This window comes from Oryctolagus cuniculus, chromosome 2 (assembly GCF_051225735.1).
Source record: "Oryctolagus cuniculus isolate XC-2025 breed Fujian yellow rabbit chromosome 2, ASM5122573v1, whole genome shotgun sequence".
Classification (NCBI taxonomy): domain Eukaryota; kingdom Metazoa; phylum Chordata; class Mammalia; order Lagomorpha; family Leporidae; genus Oryctolagus; species Oryctolagus cuniculus.
Window position 1 is genome coordinate 180,680,343 of NC_142868.1, and position 24,740 is coordinate 180,705,082.

At 60.5% G+C, this 24,740-nt stretch overlaps 1 protein-coding gene across 4 annotated transcripts; it reads right to left on the reverse strand.

Annotated features, from left to right (window-relative positions):
* Nucleotides 1-2,713: 2,713 nt before the first annotated feature.
* Nucleotides 2,714-24,605, reverse strand: CAD (carbamoyl-phosphate synthetase 2, aspartate transcarbamylase, and dihydroorotase). 4 transcript variants are annotated; one of them, XM_051843065.3, is made up of 45 exons: nucleotides 24,373-24,605; nucleotides 24,028-24,167; nucleotides 20,562-20,691; nucleotides 19,640-19,782; nucleotides 19,380-19,521; nucleotides 19,030-19,201; nucleotides 18,389-18,574; nucleotides 18,106-18,218; nucleotides 17,674-17,819; nucleotides 17,311-17,442; nucleotides 16,990-17,223; nucleotides 16,658-16,879; nucleotides 16,290-16,478; nucleotides 15,988-16,112; nucleotides 15,712-15,842; nucleotides 13,703-13,815; nucleotides 12,752-12,996; nucleotides 12,359-12,605; nucleotides 12,024-12,122; nucleotides 11,640-11,864; nucleotides 11,370-11,552; nucleotides 10,994-11,212; nucleotides 10,582-10,749; nucleotides 10,083-10,265; nucleotides 9,875-9,979; nucleotides 8,873-9,112; nucleotides 8,585-8,666; nucleotides 8,134-8,300; nucleotides 7,870-8,034; nucleotides 7,650-7,781; nucleotides 7,250-7,451; nucleotides 6,736-6,926; nucleotides 6,497-6,637; nucleotides 6,243-6,344; nucleotides 5,752-5,848; nucleotides 5,516-5,566; nucleotides 5,178-5,222; nucleotides 4,903-5,072; nucleotides 4,713-4,787; nucleotides 4,106-4,318; nucleotides 3,817-3,942; nucleotides 3,531-3,686; nucleotides 3,321-3,422; nucleotides 3,094-3,188; nucleotides 2,714-3,009 (listed from the first exon to the last, which is right to left on the reverse strand). In XM_051843065.3, the coding sequence occupies exons 1-45, from the start codon at nucleotides 24,452-24,454 to the stop codon at nucleotides 2,907-2,909; spliced, it is 6,729 nt and encodes a 2,242-aa protein (XP_051699025.3). In that variant the 5' UTR covers nucleotides 24,455-24,605; the 3' UTR covers nucleotides 2,714-2,906. The 4 variants fall into 4 exon arrangements, with proteins under 4 accessions (XP_051699025.3, XP_051699026.3, XP_089182763.1 ...); XM_051843066.3 differs by lacking the exon at nucleotides 5,516-5,566; XM_089326637.1 differs by lacking the exon at nucleotides 4,106-4,318.
* Nucleotides 24,606-24,740: the final 135 nt, after the last annotated feature.

Here is a 24,740-nt window from a genome sequence, read left to right on the forward strand (position 1 = left end):
GGAAGCAGGATTGGAAGTGGAGCAGCTGGGACTTGAGTTGTTGCCCTTAAGAGATGCTGGAGTCGCAGGCGGCAGCTTTACCTATTATGCCACAATGCCTGCCCCAAAAGGGCTATTTTTGTCTTTTGCAGACAGCTTTTATTTATCTTCAAATTAAAAAAAAAAAAATTGCAAAGCAGAGGGGGCCAGATCTATGCGCTGGTTCACTCCCCCAGTGCCCACAAAAGCTGGGGCAGTGCCAAGCTGAACTCAATCCAGTTTCACCTGCGCATGGCAAAGCCAAGTACTTGCACCATCCCCTGCTGCCTCCCAGGCTGTGCAGGAAGCTAGAACTGGCAGCGGAGCCAGGACTCAAGCCTGAGTGCCCTGACAGGGGATGTGGGCATCCCAGGCAGTGACTAACTGCTGAGTCAGATGTCCGCCCCACTTCATTCTATTTCCCAATGTAATTACCAAACTTCTGGTTGTAGGGGAAAGTTGATTCAACTTGGCGCTGTGTTATGATTAGGAGCGCCAAAGACAGGATCAGGGCAGGAACACCTCCCACCACTTCACAAGCGAGAACGCTTAGCTGCTGGCAGCAAACATGGCTCACGCTGGAGGACGGGGCTGAGTCCTGTGACAGACTCCCGAGTACGCGCTGGGGAAAATAATCCCTGACACGTTCACGGAGCTGCAGCAGAGACTCTGCAGCTCTGGAAAGAAGTGTTCTCTAAGCGACGATTTCCCAACTCATAAAGGCCCTCCAGTACTGGAGACAGAACCAGCCAGGATCGGGGTTTGCAGACTGCAAGGGGCGCACAGTGGGACTGGAGAGATCACAGCTCTGGCAGACTTGGCCTCCTGCCCAGCTCCCACCTGTGGCTATAAATGAACACTGAAGTCCACATCCAGACCCAGGGGGGGTCCGACTCCCAATCCCAACAAAAGCACGTGGGAGCCCCTGCCGGGCCAGTGTCTCCTGACCCACACTTGTGATCCCGTCCTCAGGTTCAGCTGTGCTGTGCACCTGCCAAGCTCATCCTGCACTGCCTCCTGGGCGGACCGCTTCCCCACAGGGGACTGTACACTTAGCTTCTGCTGCTTAGCTGGTTCCTGATGCTCTAAAGCCAGAAATGACCATTCCCTTTCCATTTTTAATAGAAGGGTGGATTGAAGCCAAGCTGTGCCGTGCATGTCTCGCCAGCCACCCACTGGCTTCTCCGAGCGTCTCCTCTATCAGACGGCTGCAGGGTTGGGGTGCCTTGGAATCAGAGTGTGCACAGAGCTCCTTGGCAGACCAGGCTGTCAGGAGTGGTCCTTCTCCTTCTCCATCTCTACCATGGGAACAGTCCTTGGGAAAAGCCAGTTCTTGCTGAACGGTGCTGGAGTAGCGCGGACCACTGGGAAGCAGTTTAATCTGTAGGTGTCACTGGATGCCTTTTTTTTTTTTTTTTTAAAGGTTTATTTATTTGAAAGAGTCACAAAGAGGCAGAGGCAGAGAGATCTTCCATCCACTGGTTCACTCCCCAAATGGCCACAACAGCTGGAGCTGGGCTAATCCAAAACCAGGAACCAAGAGCTTCTTCCAGGTCTCCCTTGCAGGTGCAGGGGCCCAAGCACTTGGGCCATCTGCTTTCCCAGGCCACAGCAGAGAGCTGCATCAGAAGTGGAGCAGCTGGGACTGGAACCGGCACCCACATAGGACGTTATCACTGCAGGCAGCGGCTTTACCTGCTGCGCCACAGCACTGGCCCCCACCGGATGCCTTTGACTTGAGGCTATGAATTGAGGGCGAGAATCACCTTGCTTGTTCTTAAACTCCCACTGCACAGGGTGCTTGGTACCCAGCAGGAGCTAAGTTCCAGTTTGCTGGAACAAGACAGATCTTTCTGTGCTACTGAAGATGAGGGAATGAAGAGCTGCTTGCTGGAGTCCTCCCCACAGCCACAGGCGCTGCTCTGCACACGCTCCTCCCCAGGGTCCGAGCCGAAGTGCTCCTTAGTCCCAGCCAGCAGAGGCCCCTGGGCATGGTGGCAGGAGGGCTCCACGGCGACGGCGGCTGGAGGACTCCAGGGTGAGGTGCTTTTAAAAAGTTTACTTAAAAGGCAGAGGGACAAAGAGAGAGAGAGAGAGAATCTTCCATCTGCTGGTTCACTCCCCAAATGCCCAAGACAAGCACGGCTGGGTCAGCCCGAAGCCAGCACTCCACTGGGGTCTTTTAAGCAGGTGGCAGGAGTCCGAGCACTTGGGCCATCATCCACTGCCTTCCAGGCACTCAGCAGGAAGCTGGACCGGAAGCAGAAGCGGCGCTGCATCCTTGAAACTCTGCTACGGGATGCAAGTGTCCCAGCTGCCTTGGCCTGCAGTGCCAGTGCCCAAGCTGAGGACGCAATGGACAAGCGAGAATGAGAAGGCAGGAGGAAGGGCCGGAGCCCAGCGCTCAGCCTTCCTTCTACTGGGACCCGGGCGTCCTCCCAGCACCAGGAAGAAGGCAGAGCTGCCAGGACTCCGCGTGCGACTTAACAGGGGGAGGAGGTTGGACTCTGGCTCTGACCTCAGTGTGACACGGGACCACATGTTCCTGCCTGAGTCCCAGGAGCCACAAACCAGCCCAGGCCTGCCCAGCGGGCCTGTGTGTAACCTGGGAATCCACTCTTGATTTCCTCACACAGAGCTCTGTCTACTGCACTCGGCACCCCATGCCCCTACTCACGAGGAAGCAGGACCCAGAGGCAGCTCAGCTGTTTATTAATGTCAGTAGAAAAGCGACTGCACAGCGGGGTGCAGCCGTGGAAGCAGGGCCGGTGGGGGCCCCAGCGTCTGAGTGCGCCCACACGAGGCAGCTGCATGTGAGCTTCTGGACGCTCCCGACCATCTACCAGGAGCGCTGCCCCCGTGGGGGGCACGGGGTTCCTCGCCAGGCCCTAGAAACGGCCCAGCACGGTGGCTAACAGAGCCATGCGGATGTACATGCCGTTCTCGGCCTGGCGGAAGTAGGCCGCCCGGGGGTCCGAGTCCACCTCCACGCTGCAAGAGAAGCACGAGGGTTACAGCCCAGCCAGGCCCCGCCCACCCCCCCCCCCCCCCGGCCCCGCCGTCGCTGAGGGTCACCTTATCTCGTTGACTCGGGGCATGGGGTGCATCACCACCATCTTCTTCTTGGCCCGGGTCATGATGTGGGGAGTGAGGATGAACTGACCGAAGCACTGCAAGGCAGGGCGGGGCCCGTTAGCACCTCAGGGCAGGGCTGGCCACAGAGGAGGCGGGCCAACTCCGAAGGGCGCCCTCTGGGCCCACATGTGGCCCCGCCCCGCCTGTGCTCAGCCTCAGGCACTCACAGATTCATACTCCTGGGCAGAGCCGAACCGCTCCTTCTGGATCCGGGTCATGTAGAGCACGTCGGTGTCAGGCAGTGCTTCCTCGATGCTCTCAAACTCCTCCTGGGGGGCGGGGGGGGGGGGGGGGAGGGAGCCAGGTGAATGAAAGGGTGGGCTCTTGCCGCCCGATGCCTGGCCCCCAACCTCCGGGCCACACCCCGAGGGTCTCACCTGCTTGGTGCCGCGGGACGCCACAAAGTCCCACACGCTGGATGGCATGCGCAGGCTGGGGGGCGCCACGTAGCGCAGGCTGACGCGGTACTGGGTGAGCAGGCAGGCCAGGGAGTGCACGGTGCGCCCGTGCTTCAGGTCCCCCACCATGGTGATCTGGGGAGGAACCCAGTCAACAACAGGACCCCAGCCTGTGCAGCCCTGGCCCCTCCGCTCAGAGCTCCCAGCAGGCCCTCCGCTGCAGAAACCGGGCCTGCGCTGCCAGCCTCCCCAGCCCCGCCCTCACCGTCATGCCGTTGACAGTGCCCAGCTCCTCCCGGATGGTGAAGATGTCCAGCAGGGCCTGGGTGGGGTGCTCGCCAACCCCGTCCCCGGCGTTGATCACCGGCCTCCGGCAGTGCTTGGCCGCCAGCTGCGGGAACGAGACGAGGAGGGTGCTGGTGCCTGAGGCTCAGGCCTCTGCCTTACTCTTCCTGGTCCCCCCGCCTGCCCGGCCCAGCCTGAGACGCGCGGGCACAGAAAAGCCTGGGCAGAACTGCCCCGTGTCCCCAGCTCGGGACCCGGGCTGGCCTCACCTCCACGGCACCGGGCTGGGGGTGCCGGAGCACGACGACGTCCGCGTAGCAGCTCATGGTCTGCACGGAGTCGGCCAGCGACTCGCCCTTCTGCACAGAGGACGTGGCCTCCGAGAAGCCGAGCACTGCGCCCCCCAGCCGCGCCATGGCCGCGGCAAAGGAGCTGCTGGTCCGTGTGCTCACCTCGTAGAACATGGAGGCCATGACCTTCCCCTGGGGAGACGGCAGGTATGAAGGGGGTGTGTGTGTGCCACTGCCGCCCCTGCCCCACCCAGGCCTCCTTGTGGTCTGCCGCGACCTTGGGGGTCCCACCACCGCTGCCACTCTTGACTCCCAAGAGCCCCTGACCTGGGAGTGGGGACACCACGGCGCTCTCCTGTAACTACACAGCACAGGCCGGATGGCGGCGCTCGTGGGCAGAGGGGCAGCTGCCCCAGTGGGGAGGGAGAACACAGGGAGCGTGTGACAGAGCAGAGAGGGCCAAGCTGACAGTGCAGGGTCTGCAGTCACGAGGGGACCTGACGGCAGGGCAGGACGACCCACTCTGACCGCGGCACGGCCGTCCCTGTGGGGACGGCTGGCCCCAGCCCCAGGCCCTGACCCTGACCTTGAGGATGTCGAGGCTCCTCTCCTTCTGCACCATCATCCGCAGAGTGTGCGCCACATTGAACAGGTGAGACATCTGCGAGAGACCCCGTGTCAGCCGGGGAGGCGGTGCGCGGCCCCCAGAGACCCTGCCCCAGCTTCGCGAGTCCTCAAAGCTCCGGGTGCCACCACCATTCTCCCTCCCCCAGCACCTGATCCTTGGTGAACTGCTTGACAGACAGGATATGTTGGCCCACTAGTGAGTGCAGCAGGGGTGAGGTCTGGGGGTGCAGCAGGCCGGGGGCCCCCAGGTTCTGGGGCGATGCCTGTCTGGGAACTGGTGGTGGAGGGTAGCAGGTGCCATCAGGGGTTCCCATCAGCTCTGCAGTGAGGGATGGGGCAGAAGAGGCTGGTCAGAGGGCTCGCCCACCCTGGGCCAGACGGCAGGGGCCCCCACGGGGAGTGCGTGCGGGGGGGCGCCTCTCACCTGGCTCAGCTGCCTTCCGAGAGGGCTTCTCCTTGGGATCCTCAGCTGCAAAGGGGCCAACAGGGCAGGGACGCGTTTGCGGCAGAGGTTCGGAAAGCGCACCCCCCTTCCCAGGCACAGGCTGGCAGTGCACGGGTTAACCCACCTCCCGCCTCAGGAACCACAGCAGGTTAGGGGAGGCCAGGAAGGACAGCAGCGGCTCTGGGGACAGATCCAGGATGCCCTGGGGGCTGTGCTGTGTGGGAACACGGTGCCCTCCCAGGGCCTTCCCAGTTGGCAAAGGGGTGGTAGGCAAGAGAACAGCCAGGCTCACACCAAAACCAAAACCAGGGCTTTACCCCACACTCTGCTGCCCCGGGGGGTCCCAGCTCCCAGGCGGAGGAACGTGGCTGCCCACAACAAAAAAGGGCCTGTGAGAAGCAGCGGCGGCTCATCCGGGCAAGGGCAGGGGGCAGGGGGCATGGGGCGGGTCCAGGGTCACAGGCAGAGAGGAGGCGCCTGCCTCGGCGAGCCTGGACGCCGGGTGGGAGAGGACCGTCCCCACGCTTCTGAGTCATGGGAACAGCGCTCCTACCTGGCAGCCCTGGGTCGGAGGCCCTGTGGATCCGGGGTGGCAGGTGGAAGCGGCTGTCGGGAAGTCCTTGGACGCCCCGTCGGGGCCTCTCGGGAGTCTGCAAGGGCAGTGTTGGCACCATGTTTTGAACAGTTGCAGACCCAAGCCCCAGCTTCCCCTCAGGGAAGGCCACCGCCCCCCGCGCCTGCCCTGCAGCTCCCAGTATCTCCCCCAGCGCCCGTTCTCAGGGTGTCGTCTCAGGCAGCAGACAAACTGCTCGGCCGGCGACTGAGCCCCCAGAGCGACTTGGCTGCCTGGGCTGGGCGTAGCTGTGGGCTTGCGTTTCTCAGGGGAGCCCCGACACCGGCAGCTACCCCCACACTGCACGGAGGCAGGTGGTGAGGACTCCACCGTCAGGCTTGGAGCCTTCTGCCCGGGACCAGCAGTCACGGTGTTCAGCTGCCACCCCGGGTCTCCTCCAAGTGGCCCTGACCCAGAAGCAGGGCAAGTACCGTGGTCATCTCACTGGAGGCAGGGGCTGGGGGCTGGAGCTGGGGAGCAGCGCCCTGTGGCCACTTCCGAACGTCCTGTCCATAGCCCGGAGGCACCAGCACCTGCAGGCAGGGGGCAGGGCAGGTGAGTGCGGCTGGAGCAGAGCGCGCCAGGTGCTGGGGAGCAAGGCCCTGCAGGCGTGCTGGGAAGGGAAGGAAGCAAAGGGCAGCGTCGTGGAAGAGGCCGCGGAGGACCGGCGGTGTCACACGCATACCTGCCCGTCGATGTAGGCCACCTCCCCTCGCAGCACCACACGGCGGACGGTGCCCTTCACCTTCTGCCCTTCAAAGGGAGTCCAGTGGGCCTTGGAGAAGGGCATGTGGCTGGGGACTGTCCACTCGTGCTCCAGGTCCACCTGCCCAGAGGGTCACGGGTTAGACTAGGGAAAGGCCGTGCGGGGGAACAGACCGTGCCCGGGGCTGGAGAGGCCGGCTCGGGGCCCTCGTGCTGCACCTCCACGTAGGTGTCCTCCTGGGGAGGCAGGTGGAAGATCCTCCGCGGATTGTGGTGCAGCCGCTGCAGCAGGTCGTCCAGGCTGAGCCGGCCCTCGCTCACGGCTGTCAGCAGCAGCGGCAGCATGGTCTCCAGCCCTGGGAAGCCAGGGGGAGGCCTGGGCCCGCACTTCTCCTCCAGGGTGTGGGGGGCTGAGGGGAAGAGAGCATTACCACGGGGCCGGGCACCTGCCCGTCGGGAAGCCATACTGCCTTAGCACTGCACTTCCAAGCCTCTCGCTGGTGTTCCGGGGCGCGGGCTGCTGACCCCCTGGGGCCCACACCTCCTGCCTGTGCTTTCTCTGGTTCGTACTTGTGCTCTTCTGCCTGCCCACTCCCACAGAACCCCCCCCCCCGCCCCCCGGTCACAGACCAGGCTCCACATCCGAGCCTGGGGGCTCATGGGGCCCATCCTCTGGCAGGCGCTGCCCCGCGACTTGAGCTGTGTAGAGCAGGTGCCCGCTGGGCCCTCTCACCGTGGTCTGAGGCAAAGCAGTCGATGGCATCCATGTTCTCCCAGAGGGCCTCCACATCCTGGCGGGAACCAAGCTCGGGCCGTACCTCGCCCTTGCCAGGCCCCAGGCGCTCCAGGTCATCGCGGCTCAGGAACAGGTGGTGCGGTGCCACCTCGCAGGTCACCGGCAGCCCTCGCGCTTTCGCGGCTTTGATCAGCAGGATCTGGGGGAGAGCGTGGAAGTCCGGAGGCGGCGCCTTTCACCCACCCAGCCCTGCAGAGTCCCCGTGGCCAGGATCCCTTCTGGGAGAGCTGCAGCCAGCGGGGCAGGGAGGCTGGCAACACGTCCTCCTGCCCTCCCCTGCCCCGAGGACACCCTGACCTTTGGCGTCACTGGGACCAGGACCCTGCTGCACGCTCACCTCCTCCTTCCGTGCCACGTGACAAATGTGCACGGGGCGCTCGGTCAGCTGAGCCACCATGAGGACGGCGGCAACGCTCTGCCGCTCTGCGTGGGCCACGATGGGGAGGTGGGCAGGCCATGTCTCGAAGTGCTGGGCGTGGAGAGAGACGGTGAGGGAGGCCCTGCTTCTCCGCACGCCCGGGGCCGCCCGCCCTGGCCCTCCTGGGTGCATCTCCCACCTCCATCCACTGGGCCACGCTGTCCAGCCGTAGCTCGGAGAAGGTCTCATTGAGGTAGAGCTTCAGCCCTGCGGCAGACCCAGCCACGGCGCCCAGGGTCCCTGCGTTTTCGGATGAGGCTCCCAGAAACAGGGCAAAGTCACAGCGGGCGCCAGCCTCTGCCAGCTGGAGGACACACAGGAGAGGTCACTGGCAGCTAGGCCCACACAGGCCACCCCGGCACCAGGAGCTCTGATGGCAGGAAGCGGGAGTGCTGCGGCTCACCTTCTGGGCCAGGGCCAGGGCAGGTGCATCGATGATGGGGGGCCGGGTATTCGGCATGGCGCACACCATGGTGACGCCCCCAGCCAGGGCAGCAGCAGTGCCCGAGGCAAAGTCCTCCTTGTGCGTGCCTCCTGGCTCCCGCAGGTGCACATGGACATCAATCAGCCCTGGGAAGACGTGGTGGTGGCAAGATTAGAGGCAGATTCAGAAATGGGAGGGACGCTCACCAGGCACTGAGTTGGGGTGGCAGGGAAGTCAGCAGCAACCGAGGAGGGGAGGGGACAAGGCTGCTCACTCGAGGGCTCTGTGAACCAAGGAACGAGAAAGCTCAGAGCAAGGTGGGTTCTGGGCCCGAGTCTACGCAGTCCCGTGCACAGAGCAGGCCCCACTGAGGGTGGCTGCACCTGCTGACCCCATGTCCAAGCCAAGCCCCCCACAAAGCTGCCCTTACCAGGTAGGCGCACAAGCTTCTGAGAGGTCATGCAGTCAACGTGCACCTTCAGAGGAGGGGCGGGCCCGATCTGGCCCAGGGCCTGCAAGGGGAGGGCACGGCCGGCTCTGACGGAGGGGCAGGGTGATCCTGGGAGCCGTGGGTGGGTCCTGGCTTTCCCCTAACCCATGTCCCGCCTCTCTACACCCATGCATCTTCACCGTGAGCATGGCCGTCTCACTGGACATTTCCCGACCCCCAGGAGGTCGTGCTCCCCACCCCCACCACAAGCACAGGGCTCTCAGCTACCTCCACAAAGAGTTTGGTGCACTTGATGTCGATGATGAGGGGCACGGAGAAGTCGGCGGCCAGGCGGCGGGTGCGGTAGCCCTTGGTGACAAAGGAAGAGAGGCGCCGGCCGCCAGCCCCACGCATGGACAGGTTAATCACCAGCTCAAAGTGATTCTCGGCCAGCTGCTCCAAGATGCTTCGCTGCGGCGGGCACTCCCCATCCACGGCCTCCTCGAAGTGCCAGTCCACAGCTGTTACCTGCCGGCCGGGAGCCAAGGTCAGGGCCAACCTGAGCCTGGCAGGGATCAGGAAGGCCATCTGGAGGAGGGCAGCAGGCCTGAGAGCCCACGATGAGGAGACGCAGGACCCAGAAGTTAGGGGCTGAGGGCTGCCTCTATTAGTTATGGGCAAAATGTCATTGCTTGACAGCAGAGAATCTGGACTGCGTGGAACAGTAAGACAGGTTGTTGCAAGGACTGGGCAGCAGGAGCTCACCCGCAAGTCCATGCAGATAAAATGCCAGAAGGAAAAATAGCAGAATGTTAATAGCGGTGGAGTCTTTGCACGGCACTTTATTTCTCTTAAAAAAAAAAAAAGTTAATTTTTAAAATGTATCTGAAGGGCAGAGAAACAGAGATCTTGCGTCCACTGGTTCACTCCCCAAATGCCCATAACAAAGTAGGCTGGGTCAGGCCAAAGCCAAGAGCTTGGGACTCGGGCTGGGTCTCTGACACAGGTGGCAGGGACCCGAGGACTCGAGTCTTTACCACTGCTGCCTCCCAGGGTGCACCTTAGCAAGCTGGAACTGGAAGCAGAGGTGGGTCTTGAACCCGGGCACCTGGATACCGGATACAGGTCTCCCAAGTGGCATCTTGGCTGCTGCACCAAATACCTTCCCTCCTTCTGGTCTATCCTACTTGTTCACATTCAATACACATAGAACACACACACACTCACACTCACTCTCTCTCTCTCCCCCAGGACAAAGACAAACGCAGGGGCAGGCGGTCGGGGCCGTACCTTGACGCCGTGCTCCGTGTAGAAGTCAGCTGTGCCCAGGCTGGCGTAGAGGCTGTAGCCCAGACTCTCCAGCAGCCGCACGGTTGGGAGCAGCTCACTTTTGTTCTAAGACCAAGCGGGGCAGTGAGGAGCTTGTGCTTCTCCCGCCTCCCACCTCCAGGTCAGCCCCGGCCTGGGGAGCAGAGCCTGTCCGCCGGGGCCCCGGTACCTTGTAGCTGCCAATGGTGAGCAGGATGTTCTTCTTGGGGATCTTGAAGCCGGTGCTCAGCATGGCCTTCAGGTAGGCCTCGCAGCGGCTCTCCCCAAAGCAGGCCACCTCCCCGGTGCTGGTCATCTCCACTCCCAGCACCACGTCTGCCCCCGCCAGGCGAGAGAAGGAGAACTGAGGCACCTGAGGGGCAGGCGAGATGGGGCCCAGCGTGAGGGGCCCAGGCGCCCTCCCCCTGCTGCCGTGAGCTCCACTGCTTCCCTCTGCCCCTGCTCAGCCCGCCCACCCCTGCCCTCAGACCTCTCCTATAGCCCCTGGATTCTGCACGTTTACCACAGGCTGGTCCGTAACAGTGAGCGGGGGCCCAGCTGGAGAGGAAGCACGCAGGGACCGTGTGCTCACCCGCGGGAGCCCAGTTACCTGCGGGCTGGCAGCTCCGCGAGCCGAGGGAACCCTCCCCAGGGTCTGTCCACCAGCGCCGGGGGCTGGGCCTCCTCACCTTCACCCCCACGACTCCAGAGCCAGTCATGAGCCCCACGGGTTCCACCTTTTCTCCCATGATGACCCGTGTGGCCAGGGCTACGAGGTCCACGCCCAGCGTCTTGGAGACAAAGGGGAAGGAGCGGGAGACACGCACGTTGCACTCGATGACCTTCAGCTGGTCGTCCTGGGCAGAGAGGGGCCGGTCAGACCTCTGCGCTCGCTGACGACTGCTCCACCTGCCTGCACGGCCCCTCGCTTGGGGTGACTGCCAGTCTCACAGCGCTGCGGGCGTCTCTGCCGCCCCTCCCTCCAGGCTCGGAGACAGCAGGGGTCATCAGGAGACACACACCGCAGGGCTCTGTGGTGCTGTGGCCAGCACGGGGCGTGAAGGAGCCGTGGCCTCTCGCCCCTCCCTGGAGCCTGATTACCTTGGCGATGAGCTGCAGGTTGAAGGGTCCTGTGACCTGCAGCTCCTGCCCCACTGCGTGCACGATGGCTTTGATCCGCTCCAGGGTTTTGGCGGTGATGTCTTGTGGGGGCGTCACCAGCGTGGCATCGCCTGAATGCACACCTGCGTTCTCCACGTGCTCAGAGATGGCGATGGCTGCCACCACACCATCGCAGGCCACGGCGTCCACGTCAATCTCCTAGCGGGGGGGACACGCACAGTGTGCGTAGGGCAAGGCCATGTCTCCCTCCCTCCAGTGGCCCCAACACAACCCACCTTTCCAGTGCACGGCACCTGCAAACCCAGGACCACAGGGAGGGGGCTGCCCCGGGGCTCCTTTGCCTGCAGGCTCTCACCTTGGCCTCCTGGATGAACTTGGAGATGACCACGGGGTGCTCCTTGGAGACGGCTGCTGCGCTGCTCAGGAAGCGCTCCAGGTCCCCGTCGGTGTAGGCCACGTTCATGGCAGCCCCACTCAGCACGTAGGAGGGGCGGACCACGCAGGGGTACCCCACGGTCTGACAGAACTGGCGCGCAGACTGAGGGAGGCAGGGGGGTTAGCTGGCTGGCCACGCTCCTGCACCGACACCGCCCGGCCGCCCACGAGGCCCCGGCCCCCGGCTTACCTCTAGATCGCTGAGCTCCCTCCACTGGGGCTGACTGATGCCGATGGTGTCGAGGAGCCGAGAGAACTTGAATCGGTTCTCAGCAGAGTCAATGGCTTCAGGGGAGGTGCCCAGCACCCGGCACTGCTGCCGGTGCAAAGCCATGGCCATGTTGTTGGGCAGCTGCCCGCCCATGGACAGGATCACACCTTCGGGGTTTTCTAGTTCATAGATGTCCATCACCACCTGTAGTGCGGCGGGGAGAAACAGAGAGCGGCAACCAAAGGGGTCAGGGGTGAGCGCCTTCTCGTGCCCTGGCCCCTCACTCCAAGCTCCAAAAGACTCTTGGGTCAGGCAGCTTGGTCCTGGCCACCCAGGCTACAGGGCAGCCCCGGTCCTTCGCACCTCGAAAGAGATCTCGTCGAAGTACAGTCGATCGCACATGTCATAGTCGGTGCTAACGGTCTCCGGGTTGTAGTTCACCATGATGGTCTTGTAGCCCATCTGCAATAGCGGGGGGAAGACAGTCAGCAATGGGTGGGGGGGAGAGCCCGGAGGAACCCAGCCAGAGCCCCTGCTTCAGAGCGCCCACCCAGCTTCCTAGCTGGGGAGGGAGGAAGTCCAGGTGCTGGGGAGATGCAGCCCAGAGCTCTGCGACAGAAGCAGTGCGGCAGGATGGGTGTCTGGCCAGCGCCGAGCACAGCCGCAGAGACGCTGGGGTGAAAGGTCAACCCCCAGACCTTTCGCAGCTGCTGGATGCAGCCCACGGCACACCAGTCGAACTCGACGCTGGAGCCGATCCGGTAGACGCCGGAGCCCAGGACGAGGACGTGAGGCGTCTGGAAGGTGAGGTCGTGGCTGTTGCCCCAGTAGGTCAGGTACAGGTAATTCGTCTGGGCTGGCCACTCGGCTGCAACCGTGTCGATCTGTTTCACTGCTGGGCAGATCCCCAGCTCCTGACGCAGCTTGCGAACAGCCAGCTCTGTGCTAAAGGAGAAGCAGGGTCAGGGACACGGGTCCTGGGGGCGAGGTCCCAGGGCAGGGATCAGGGGTCGAGGCTGGCCGCCTCCGAGCTCCCCACGCCCTCCCTCTCCCTACACTCTCAGCCCGAGGCCCTCACCGCCCTCTCTGACCTCAGAACGGCAAGGGCAATCTGCTTGTCCGAGAAGCCAAGGCATTTGGCCTGGTGCAGCAGGTTCGGCGGCAGAGGCTGCCCTCGGTGCTGCTCCAGCAGCTGGGCGTGTGCTACGATGCGCTTCATCCGGTGCAGGAACCAGCGGTCGATGCGGGTGAGCTCGTACAGGCGCTCCACCGAGTAACCCGCCCACAGGGCAGCGGCCACCACAAAGATCCGCTTATCTGTTGGCGTCTCTAGCTCCTGAAGGGGAGCAGACAGACAGGAGGACACAGAAAGAATTGTGCGGGGGTAGGAGGGGTCAGAAGGCTCAATAAAGAAGGGGCGGACGCTTGGCCCGGGGTGAAGACACCCGCCCCCTTGCTGGGGACCTGGTGTCCACTCTAGACCGGGGCCTTACCTACTCCTACTAAAGCAGACCTGGGAGGCAGCGCCCGCAGCTCAAGTGCTTGGGTTCCTGCCACCCCCGTGGGAGGGCTGGATTGAATTCCCAATTTCTAGCTTTGACTCAGACCAACTCCAGCCATTGCAGGCATCTGGAGAGGGAACCCGGGGACGGGAACTCTTTCCCCTTGTTTCTCATGAAAACAAAGAAATCCAGAAAATGAATGCTAAGCAAACACATTCCCAAACACACTGTCAAGTCAGCATGTTCAAAAGCCTGGGAGCTTGGGTGACTCCTGCCGCATTACGGGAGGGAAGCCGTGTGCCGGAGCACAGGCTGTGCACTCAGAAACCTGGCAAAATCTGGCCCCCTTGCTGGCTTTGAGCAACTTCCAGAACCTCTCCAAGCCTGCGGCCTTATCTGCAAAAACAAGTCTAATAGTCCATCTTCACGTTAACACAGAACTCTCAGCCAATGTCCAGTGACAACGACTGCTACTCTCACTGGCCACCAGCTCCTGGCCCAGGACAGAGAAGTAGGGTGCACTTGATGGGTGCTACTTACCATATCACTGACTGGCTTCACGGTGTGATCAAAACCCACACAGTTCTCATCCACCATGCGCAGGGCTTTCTGGAAGGCCTCCTCAAAGGAACGCCCAATGCCCATGACTTCACCTGGCGGAACAGGAGGGAGGAATGAGGGCCTGGAGGCAACGGAGGCGGCGTGCGCTGCCCAGGGCACCCACGGTTTGCCATGACGTTTCCGGGAGGTTCTCACATCCAGCACCGGTCCTGTCCTTCCACACAGGGTGGGGAACTCGACCACAGGTGGAGTAAGGCCTGTGAAATCATTTGGTCTGGCCCGCAGGTGGCTCTCAAAATTCAATACTTCTATAGCAGGCCAGCTTTTAAGCCGATAATTTTTTATGGTCCATGAATGATGTTCTATTCAAATGGCCCTTGGCAGAAAAAAAAAGGTCCTCCATCTCACTTTAGAATTTTGAAAACTCTGGATAATAAGATGATCCTAGCTCTCTGATCCATCCAGAGCCAACTGGCCTTAGAATAATTTTTCTTCCTGGACTTTCCCCATGTGCACTCTGCATCTTGCTTTCTTCCTCGTCACCAGCATGTTCCCACGATGCTGTGCGCCCTCACACAGCACCAGTCTAATTCCTGTGCGGTTCCCCATAACTGGACTGCTGACTTGCAGAAGGACGGCCAGCTTTGCAGCGTGGACCAGTACAGGGGAGGCCGTGACGTTTTCCGAGGTTCGGAAGAAATTTCCAGAAACACACCAGGGCGACAGGGAAGACAAACCTCACGGCCTTGCTTTTTCTGCGCTTTACAACCCAGCCTTCTAAGCTGTGGGCATGATCATTGTGGGTGATTTCTGCTGATGGCAAGATCGTATTTTCCTTTGGCTAAACTATCTTTCCTCATTTTTCAGATTCATGTTTCTTACTTGCGTAATAAAACTTGCACAAAGTGAGGGCTCTCATCTGAAGAACACCTGAACGGATAGCGACGCCTCGCTGTCTCGCGGCCCGGAATCGGTCTGTGGCTGTGCTGCCTGCGCCCCACCTCCTTTAGCCCTAATTCCATGATGGCTCCATTCCCATGTTTGTCTTCATTGTCATGTAACAGAAATTCACTCCAGAAGGAACCGCTTGGCAGTCTTGGAGGATTTCTGAAGATTCGGAAATAATTTCTGAGCGGAGACGTCCTTGTTTAAAGGCCACCAAGGCCTGCAGTGGAACTGAGCGCGCGATGAAGCGCTCTCCCCGTCAGGCTGGCCGCGCCCCGTCGGGGACACCCACCTGCTGCTTGGGTTGCACTGCTGTAAAGGGCAAACTACCACAAAGCAGCACGCTCACCAGCCCAACCCACCACGCCCTGCCGCCGCTGCCTGGATGACCGTTCACTCATCCAGCTCTCCGAGGGCCTGCTCGGACCCTAACTCTATGTCAGAGAACACCTTGATCGGCGGGCGACCGCGGCGGAAAGTGGCAGAGCAGCGGTGTCGCGAGTGGCTGCCGACGGCCCTCGCTCAGACTGAGGAGGGCTCCCAGGACACCGGCGGTGCCCGCTCCCCTGGAACACCACTGCTCACACCAGCACAGGGAACAAAGTGTCCCCGGTGTCACAGGCAAGTGACGAGGCCACGGGGAGGTATGGGAGGAGCTCTTAGGACTGTCTCCGAGGACAGGCAACGTGACGGGACAGAGCACACGCAGCGGGGAACCGAGGCTAGCTCTCAGTTCTTGGCTGTGCCACAACTCCCCTCTGGCCTGCAGTCAAGCCACTTTCTTCCTTTGAGTACCCAGCACACTAATTTGTAACCCAAGAGAGGACAGATGGTCAGAGCGCTGGCACCCCATTCCCGGGAAGTCCGTATTGCAGGGCAGACCGCAGAGGACTTCCACTGTCTTCACTTGCAATGTCCCTATTAGCTCCGAGAAACCCCTTCCAAGCGCCCAACGCGGGAGCTGGAAGGCCGCGCCAGGGAGCTCTGACGGGCTCCCGCCTCGGCCCGGGGCTCCCGGGGTGTGGTCTGGGCCCGGCTCTCACCAACACTCTTCATGCAGCTCCCGATCTTGGTGCTGACGCGCAGGAATTTGCTGAGGTCCCAGCGAGGAATCTTCACCACGCAGTAATCCAGGCTGGGCTCGAAGGCTGCCGTTCCCCCCGTCACGGAGTTCCTGGGGTGGTGGAGGTGGTCAGCCTCAAGGTGGCCTCTCCACCCCCACAAACCCAAGCCAATGCCCTCTCCACGCTCCCCATCCCGTGAGTATGTTCTTCCAGTCCCCACTCTTACCACCACCAATTTCTCCCCCACCCCTGTACCTGAGCTCAGGCAGAGGAATGCCCAAAGCCAGCTTGGCTGCCACGTAGGCCAGTGGATAGCCGGTGGCCTTACTGGCCAGGGCAGAGCTGCGAGAGAGTCTGGCATTCACTTCGATGATGTAATACTGCAAAGAGAACAGAGAGAAAGAATCAACCTCCTGGGCTGGAGGCCCTGCCTAGGAAAAGCAGGACGGACGCCACAGGGCCCTCCCGAAGGTCCCAGCCTACCACAGAGACCCAGCATCCACTCCAGGGTCCTCAGAGCCTTGAGGAAGAGGCGACAACACAGCCGGGAGGCTCACCTGTTCAGACTCGGGGTTCAAGGCGTACTGCACGTTGCACTCCCCAACGATTCCCAGGTGCTGGGTCACCTTGATGGCTGTCTGCCGCAGCAGCTGATACTCCCTGTCGTTCAGCGTCTGGCTCGGGGCCACCACAATGGATTCCCCAGTGTGGATGCCCAGTGGGTCCAAGTTTTCCATGTTACACACCTGCGAATGACAGCGAGCCCCGGAGGGCGGTCACTGCCAAGGGGAGGTGGGAGGCCGCACCCTGGGGGCCTGTTTTGTTATCTCTGGGACTGCCCCTAGCTAGGGTCTGAAGGACCCTGAGTCCTAGAAGACCTCAGCCCAGGTCTCTGGATGCACCCTGTCCCACCCCCAGCACTCACCGTGACACAGCTGCCGTAGGCGTCTCTCACCACCTCGTACTCAATCTCCTTCCAGCCCTTCAGGGATTTGTCTACCAGCACTTGGCTGGTATGGGCGAAAGCTGGGGCCACCAGAGCAGAGAGTTCCTCCTTATTAGAAGCGAAGCCAGAGCCCAGGCCACCCAGGGCAAAGGCTGCCCGGACCAGCACGGGGTACCCCAGCCGCTCGGCAGCCGCCTGGGCCTGCAGGGAGGGGGAGAGACACACACATCATTTCCTGCTGCCTAGACCCAAGGCACCCAGGATATAAAGATGACGACACCACCCGCCCCGTGCCCGGCCACGTCCCGAACCTGTTCAAGAGAGCTCGCCGCCTCACTGGGGGCCACATGCTCCCCAATCTCTGCCATCCGAGCCGCGAAGGCCCGTCGGTCCTCAGTCAGCTCAATGGTCTCCACGGGTGTGCCCAGCACCCGGACCCCATACCGGGCCAGTACTCCGGCCTTGGTCAGCTCTACGCCACAGTTCAGAGCTGTCTGGCCGCCGAAGGTCAGTAGCACGCCATCCGGGCGCTCGTTGCGTATCACCTGCGGTGGGAGAGGGACGTCCCAGGCACTGAGTGCCCCTGGCCTGTTCAGAGTCCCCTCTGCAGGCCAGCCGCACGCCGGTCCTACCTGGGTCACGTAGTGCGGCGTGATGGGAAGGAAGTAGACCTTGTCGGCCAGCCCCTGAGAGGTCTGCACCGTGGCGATGTTGGGGTTGATTAGCAAGGTCTGGATGTTTTCCTCCTTCAGGGCCTTGATTGCCTAAGACGACGGGCACGCTCCCTGAGCCCCCGGGCCAGCACTTCCCCCTCCCTTCCGACTTCCATTCCTCACCGCCTCGGGTCTCTATGCATCCCCCAGCCCCTGCCCCCCACCCCGCCCAAGTTCCTCCCTCCACCCTGGGTTCATGCTTTGGCCCTCTCTCCTCTTTAGCCTCCGTCCACTCCCAAGGGCCAGGCACCCAGAGGGTGGGGCTGGCCGTTCCCCACCTACCTGAGAGCCCGAATAGTCAAACTCTCCCGCCTGGCCGATGGAGAGGCCCCCTGAGCCCAGGATCAGCACCTTTCGTGGTGGTGGGAGGCCAGAGCCTGGGGTGGGGACCCCAGGGGGACACAGGCGCTCAGCCAGCCGTTCGCGAACTGTGGAGGCAAAAGTCACAAATTGGCAGAGCTGAGTGGGATCTGAAGTCTTCTAGATTCATGTGTTCACAGAACCAGCGAAGCACCTGGTGTGAGGGGCAGAGCGAGGACCAGAAGCCAGCACTCGGGACTTTAGTTTCAATGGAAGCAGCACCAGGGATCTTGGCTTGGCCCACCCCACCCCTTAGCCTCCCAAACAGGAGCCTGCTGGGGGACAGCCATCTGTGTCCATCCTAGAGCCAGCTCGGGCCTCAGGTCCACAAGCCAGCGCGATCTAGGGCCTTACCTGTCCGGCCCCCAGGGTTCCCGGCTGAGGCCTCTTTCACAGTTTCCAGAAAGATATCGAAAAGCAGCTCCATATCTGAAGGGCCGGCTTGGTGCTCTGGGTGAAACTGGACACTGTTGAGGAGATCGGCTCATGAGGCCACGCTGGTCACTGGCGGCCTCGGGGCGGGCAGTGGGACAGAGGACTTGGGTCTGCTGCTGTGCTTCGCTTTCTCACCGTTGAGGTCCCCGGGGCTCTGAGGCTACAGACGCCCAGCCCCAGGGCCCCCACGGCGCAGGCTCACCTGAAGAAGGGCAGGCTGTCGTGCACAATGCCCTCGTTGGATCGATCGTTGGCGTTGGTGAAGAGAGGCGCCCAGCCTGCTGGCAGCGAGTCTGTTTCCACGGCAAATCCGTGGTTCTGGGATGTCAGGAAGCAGCGCCCGGAGCCCACCAGCAGGCAGGGCTGGTTATGCCCTCGGTTCCCATATCTGGAGATGGAAGCGATGCCGAGTTGCAGGTCCCTCAGCCTCCCTTCACCACTGCACCAAAGCCAGCTCTCGCTACCCTCACTAGCCCCCTCCTGTTTCCATGCTATTCAACACCAGCTCTTCCGATTCCAGAGACGTCCCACCCCTCATGTCACAAGTGTGGGCCCCGGGCAGCAGGTTAAGCCACCCTCTGTGACGCCAGCTGGTATCCCATGAGTGCTAACACACCTGGGAAAGCAGAAGATGGCCCCAGCACTTAGGCCTTGGGCCCCTGCACCCACGTGGGAGACCCAGAGGAAGTTCCAGCCTCCTGGCTTCAGCCTGGCCCAGCCCTTGCCACTGTGGCCATTTGGAGGAGTGAACGAGTGGATGGAAGACTTCTAACACTGCCTTTCAATTACATAAATCACCAAAACAAAAAGCATGGGTCCCTTTTTCCCCCCAGCAAATCCCACCTCATCTTGTAAGTCTTGGCCCCAATGGCTAGGGCCAAGAGCTGGTGTCCCAGGCAGATCCCAAAGATGGGTCGGGGGTTAGGTTTAGACAAGACGCGGCTCAGTGTGGACACCACACTGGGGTAGGAGGCAGGGTCGCCCGGGCCATTGCTTAGGAAGAGGCCCTCGTACTCTGTTGTGGGCAAAAAGATCAAAACGTTAAAACCAGGATTTTAACCAGCACAGACACAGCTGCAGCCGACCCAAGAGAGAGCAGCAGCCCTGGTCTCCCCCTTCTTCACTGCAGCTGGGTCAGAGATCTCCCACCCAGGCCTCTGCTCTGAGGTCCTGGACTGGCCCCAGCTACTCACCCTGACTGTCCAGTGCTGTGTCCCAGGGCACTACAGTGACTTCGGCCCCGCGCCGGCAAAGGCAGCGGATCTGGTTATACTTGAGGCCACAGTCCAGAGCCAGGATCCGAGGGCTACCTCCTGCATTGAACACCTGTGGGGTCTGGGGAACAAAGGGTGACAGACGGCAGCCATGAGCAGCAGGTGTAAGACACGCCCACATCAGCCCCCTCCTGATTCACCCCTGCCGTGTGCCACACTCTCCCCCTCTACCTCTGTACCTTAATGGACACCTCTGGGACCAGGGGGCGGGCATTGGGGTCCAAGAATGGCAGGGTTGAAGGATCTGTGCCATCCTGGACCAGCTTCCCCAGCAGAGACCCTTGTTCCCGTAACTTCTTCGTCAGCTCCCGGGTGTCCACTCCTGGTAAGACAGCTCAGCCTTAGAGAGGGCATCCCCCAACCTCCGTCACTTCTGCTCGGGACCCTAGGCCACGCACAGCTGGGCCATCCCGATGGCAGCACTGTACCGTGAGGTATTCTTGCCAATAAAACCGCATGGGAATTCAACCAGGACTCCAGGGCTATCCATTTACAGGAAATAGTATCAAGGGGGAAAATACAGTAAATGACACCACAGGAATGTAATCGACCCAGTGGCCACTATGGGACACTCCTAAGGACAGACAACCGCTTTCATCACATATCACAAAGTCCACAGACTGCACATCGACCAAAATACCACGTGGGGGCCTTGTGTAGAACCAGATTTAAGTAAGAAGGACAACATCATTATCAGGGAAATTTTAACCATTGCCTGCATATTTGCACGATATTATGGAATAACTAACATTTTTGAAAGTACAATATTATTGTGGCCATGTTTTATAAAAGATCCCTTTTACACAGATACTGAAGTATCTGAGGATGAAATGATACGATTTCCTTCAAAATCATCTAAGGTGGTAGAGGTATTGATAAGGTGACATTCACTGTCCGTGGAGCCTTAGGAAGCCAGGGGTTCCTGACACTGTTCTCTCTCTGGTACGATGGAAATCGTCGATCTCAGCGATAGTTCAGTTCCCCAGCCCCAGACTTTCCAAACCTTCTATCCCAACCTTCCCCAGCAGACTACGACCCCTGGATTCTTCCCGCCAGGTGGGCCGCGCTATGCCGACACAGCCGTGCTGGGAGTCACCGCACCTTGCAGGCCCGGGATGCCATGCTGCTGCAGCCACTCGTGCAGGGTGCAGGCGGCGCTCCAGTGGCTCGGCGTGGGGCAGCACTCTCCCACCACCAGTCCTGCCACGTGGATCCCCGAGGACTCAAACCACTGGAGGGAGAAGAGGAGAGGTGAGCAACCCATCGTTGAGAATCTCCTACGGCCCGTTCCCCATTGTAGTCATGGACCCCCAAACTCTGCCATTGCTTTAAGAGACCAAGCACTTGTACCTTCACAGAAAGCTCCTTTCCCAACCGTGCTAGCCCTAGTGTGAAACGCTCAACACCTGGGCCCAGGAGGAACTACAAGGACTTTTTCTCTGTCCCTTCCTTTTACTTATCCCACACTGAGATCACAAATCTCCCCTCCTAGGAAACTTGTGCCTCTTTAAAGCTCATCTAATTTCATTCCCACACCTCTTTGCAACTTAAGCATTTGTGTCTCTGTTACCAAACAGAACCCCAAAGCAAGGTGCCTGGCACGTGGTGTCAATCAGACATTTTCAAAGTGCCCGCCAGGTGCAGCCCACAGAATAGAGCTGGGGAAGAGGCAGCAAGCAATGAGGGATGAAGTCCCTGCACTCACCAGGTTCCAATTCAGGGAGCCAGAAAACTAACAAGGAGACATGGAAATAAACAAGATATTTATTACTGAGCATGATAAAAAATCGTGATAAGTTAGGTAGGTATGGAGCCAGCAATGTGGTATAGCAGGTAAAGCCACAGGCTGCAATGCCGGCAACCCATGCGGGCACTGGTTCGTGTCCTGGCTGCTCCACTTTCAACCTAGCTCCCTAGTAATGGCCTGGGAAAAGCAGCAGAAGGTGGCCCAAGTGGTTGGGTTCCAGCTACCCACAGGGAGGACCTGGCTCCTGACTCCTAGCTTAGGCCTGACTCAGCCCTGGCTGTTGTGGTCATTTGGAGAGAGTCCCAGCTGCTGCACTTCTTATCCAGCTTCCTGCTAACGTGTCCAGGAAGGCAGCAGATGATGGCCCAAGGACTTGGGCCCCTGCCACCCATATGGGAGACCAAGTGAAGTTACTAGCTTTTGGCTCTGGCCTGATCCAGCTCTGGCTATTGCAGCCATTTGGCAATGAACCAGTGGATGGAAGATCTCTCTCTTTCCCATTCTGTCACTGTTTCTAATACATAAATCTTTTTAGAAAGAAAAAAGGGGGTAGCTATTTGGCTTATCAGGTACGATGCCAGTTAGGATGCCTGTGTCTCACATGGGAACGCCTGGGTTCAGTTCCTGGCCCTGGCTCCTGGTTCCAGCTTTCTGCTAAAGCAGACCCAGGAAGGCAGTGCCGAAGGCTCAAGTAGCTGAGTCCCTGCACCCACGGGACAGATCTGGATCAAGTTCCTGACTCCTGGCTTCCTGCTCTGTCACCTCCTGTTGTGGACATTTGGTGAACCAGTGGATAGGAACTCTACCTCTCAAAAAAAAGAAAAATCATGTAAATCTGTTCATCAAGAAGTAGTATTTAATAATTAAACAGGAAGTTTCTGTGGGAGGGAGCAACACATTTAAACTGCATCCAGCTCCATGGAGAAAGGCGTAAGGGCAGATGGACGCTGAGCCTGCTCTTCAGGGACCTGAAGAACAGTGGGGCAGGACCCTCCCCAGCCGGCTGGAGCAAACCGCACATGTGCAGGTGCACTGACAGCACGTCTCTGTCTCCCACCTCAGAAGCATCGTGCTGGCTGTAGGGAGGACGTGCTCACCTTGTCTCAGCAGTCTATTTTATAAACTCCATTTTGGCCGTGTGCCTGGAGCTGATGAAGTTGACAACTGATGCGCCAACCAAATTCAAGGGACACTGCATTACAAACTAGAGTGTCGTGCATTCAAAGACTTTTGATGGGGGCTGGCGTCTGAAGCCACTGGATGCCGGTGTGTGTCCCAGCTACTCCACTTCCGATCCAGCTCTCAGCTGACAGCCCGGGAAAGGCAGCAGAGGATGGCTCAAGTGCTTGGGCCCCTGCCACCCACGTGGGAGACCTGGATGGAGTTCCTGGTTCCTGGCTTTGGCCTGGCCCAGCCCTGGTCGACGCAACCATCTGGGGAGTGAACCAGAAGGTGGAAGAACTCTGTCTCTCCCTCTGTGACTTTTCCAAAATAAATAAATAAATAAATCTATCAAAAAAAATAAAGGTTTATGATGAAGACAGTGGTTCCTTTCCCAGAGCTAACTCTCTCCAGCATCAAGGTGACTGGGAAGGCAAATTAAGAATTCAGGGTTCAAGACCCAGCTGCACCACTTCCGATCCAGCTCTCTGCTCTGGCCTGGGAAAGCAGCAGATGGCTCAAGTCCTTGGGCCCCTGTATCCACGTGGGAGACCCGGAAAAAGCTCTGGCTCCTGGCTTCAGATTGACGCAGTTCTGGCTATTGCAGACAATTGGGGAGTGAACCAATGGATGGAAAACCTCTCTCTCTCTCTCTCTGCCTCTCCTTCTCTCCCTGTGTAACTCTTTCAAATAAATAAATAAATCTTAAGAAAAAAAAAAAGAATTCAGGGTTCAACAAACCAGGAATTCAGACAAAACAAGTTTTGAGGACTACTAGCCTTCCTCAGGCAGGGCTGGGTCAGGCCAGAGCCAAGAGCCAGTAACTCCATCCTGGTCTCCCATGTAGGTGGCAGGGGCCATCATCTGCTGCCTTCCCAGACACATTAGCAGGGAGCTGGGTAGGAAGTGGAGCAGCCAGGCCTTGAACCTGCACTCTGATATGGGATGCCGGCATCATGAACAGTGGCTTCACCCACAGCCTTCCACTACCACCTTAAGGCTTGAACTCGCACAGGGTAACTTAGTTTCCAAATAGCAGGGAAGGAAGAGGGGAAACCTCACGGTAAAAAGAAACTGAGTTTTCTTATGAGGGCTAAGAATACCACTGACATGTAGAAAGCCAGACAGGACGAGGTATGGGGGCCCAGGTGTCACCGGTGCTGCAGGTAAGCTGTACCCACTGTCACTGGTGGGGTCTCGGTGTCTTTGCCCCTAGTTTTGGTCAACCTAATGCAATGCTCCCAACACAGGACTCCACTGCTAAAACACTTCCACTGGTTGGACTCCAAGGCCCTCTGCGTCCACTGTTACCCAACCTTTCTGCAGGATTTTTTTCCTTACTTCTGCATTCTTGGCAACCTGGGTTAACACCCTCACCTCTCCCCTCTTGCCATGCCTTTGCTAAGTACCCACTCATCTCAGCTATGTCTGGTGCCCTGAAGACCCCAACACAGGGGGCAGCTCTCTGCTCCTCCCCCAGCACGGCGCTCCTTGCCACCCAGGGAACTTTGCGACCCCCAACCCAAGGACGGCGCTCTGCAGCGGGTACCCTCCTTCTCCCCGGGATGCCCGGCCGAGTGCCAGCGCTGTCACTAGACTGAGAGGTCACAGCGCCCAGCCAGCAGGCACGCAGAGAGAGCGAGCACGGGGCGTGGCTACCTTGCTGAGGCCGAACTCATCCAGCTCGTCCCTGGGGATGCCGTAGTTGCCGATGAGCGGGTACGTCAGCACCAGGATCTGTGCTTCGTACGAGGGGTCGGTGAGGGCCTCGGGGTAGCCGACCATGCCGGTCTGAAACACTGCAGGACAGAGGCGGGGCTGGGCTCGCGCAAGGGCACCCTTCGCAACCCTGCCCCGCGCGCCCTGCGCGGGCTGCCCAGCGGGGCTCCGACCATGGCCCCCGAACAGGGCCGGAAGATGGCGGGGTCCGGGCAGGCGGGCTGGGCGGAGAGGGGCAGCATCAGCGCGGGGCGATGAGGTGGGCGCCCGCCCGGGCTTGCTTACCTACTTCGCCGGCCGTCGACACGGCGGCCCCGAAGGGCTGGCCCCGCAGGACCGAGCCATCTTCCAACACCAGGGCCGCCATGGGGACGGAGCTGCGGCGTGGGGGAGCGCGGAGACGCGGGGAGCCCCCTGGAAGCACGCGAAGCGGCGCGCCGGATCGGTCCACGTGGCTGCCCGCGCCGGGCGCCGGAGAGAAGGCGGGCGCTGCAGGCGCTGAGCCCCTGGCGCGCTCGGCGGCTGCCGGCACTGCGGCGGCGCGGGCAGCCGGCGGCGCGGGGCGGGGCCGGGCGCGGAAGGGGCGGGGCCGGAGGAGGCCGCCCCCGAGAAGTACCTCCCACCCCCATCAAGAAACACAAAGGCAGGAAGCC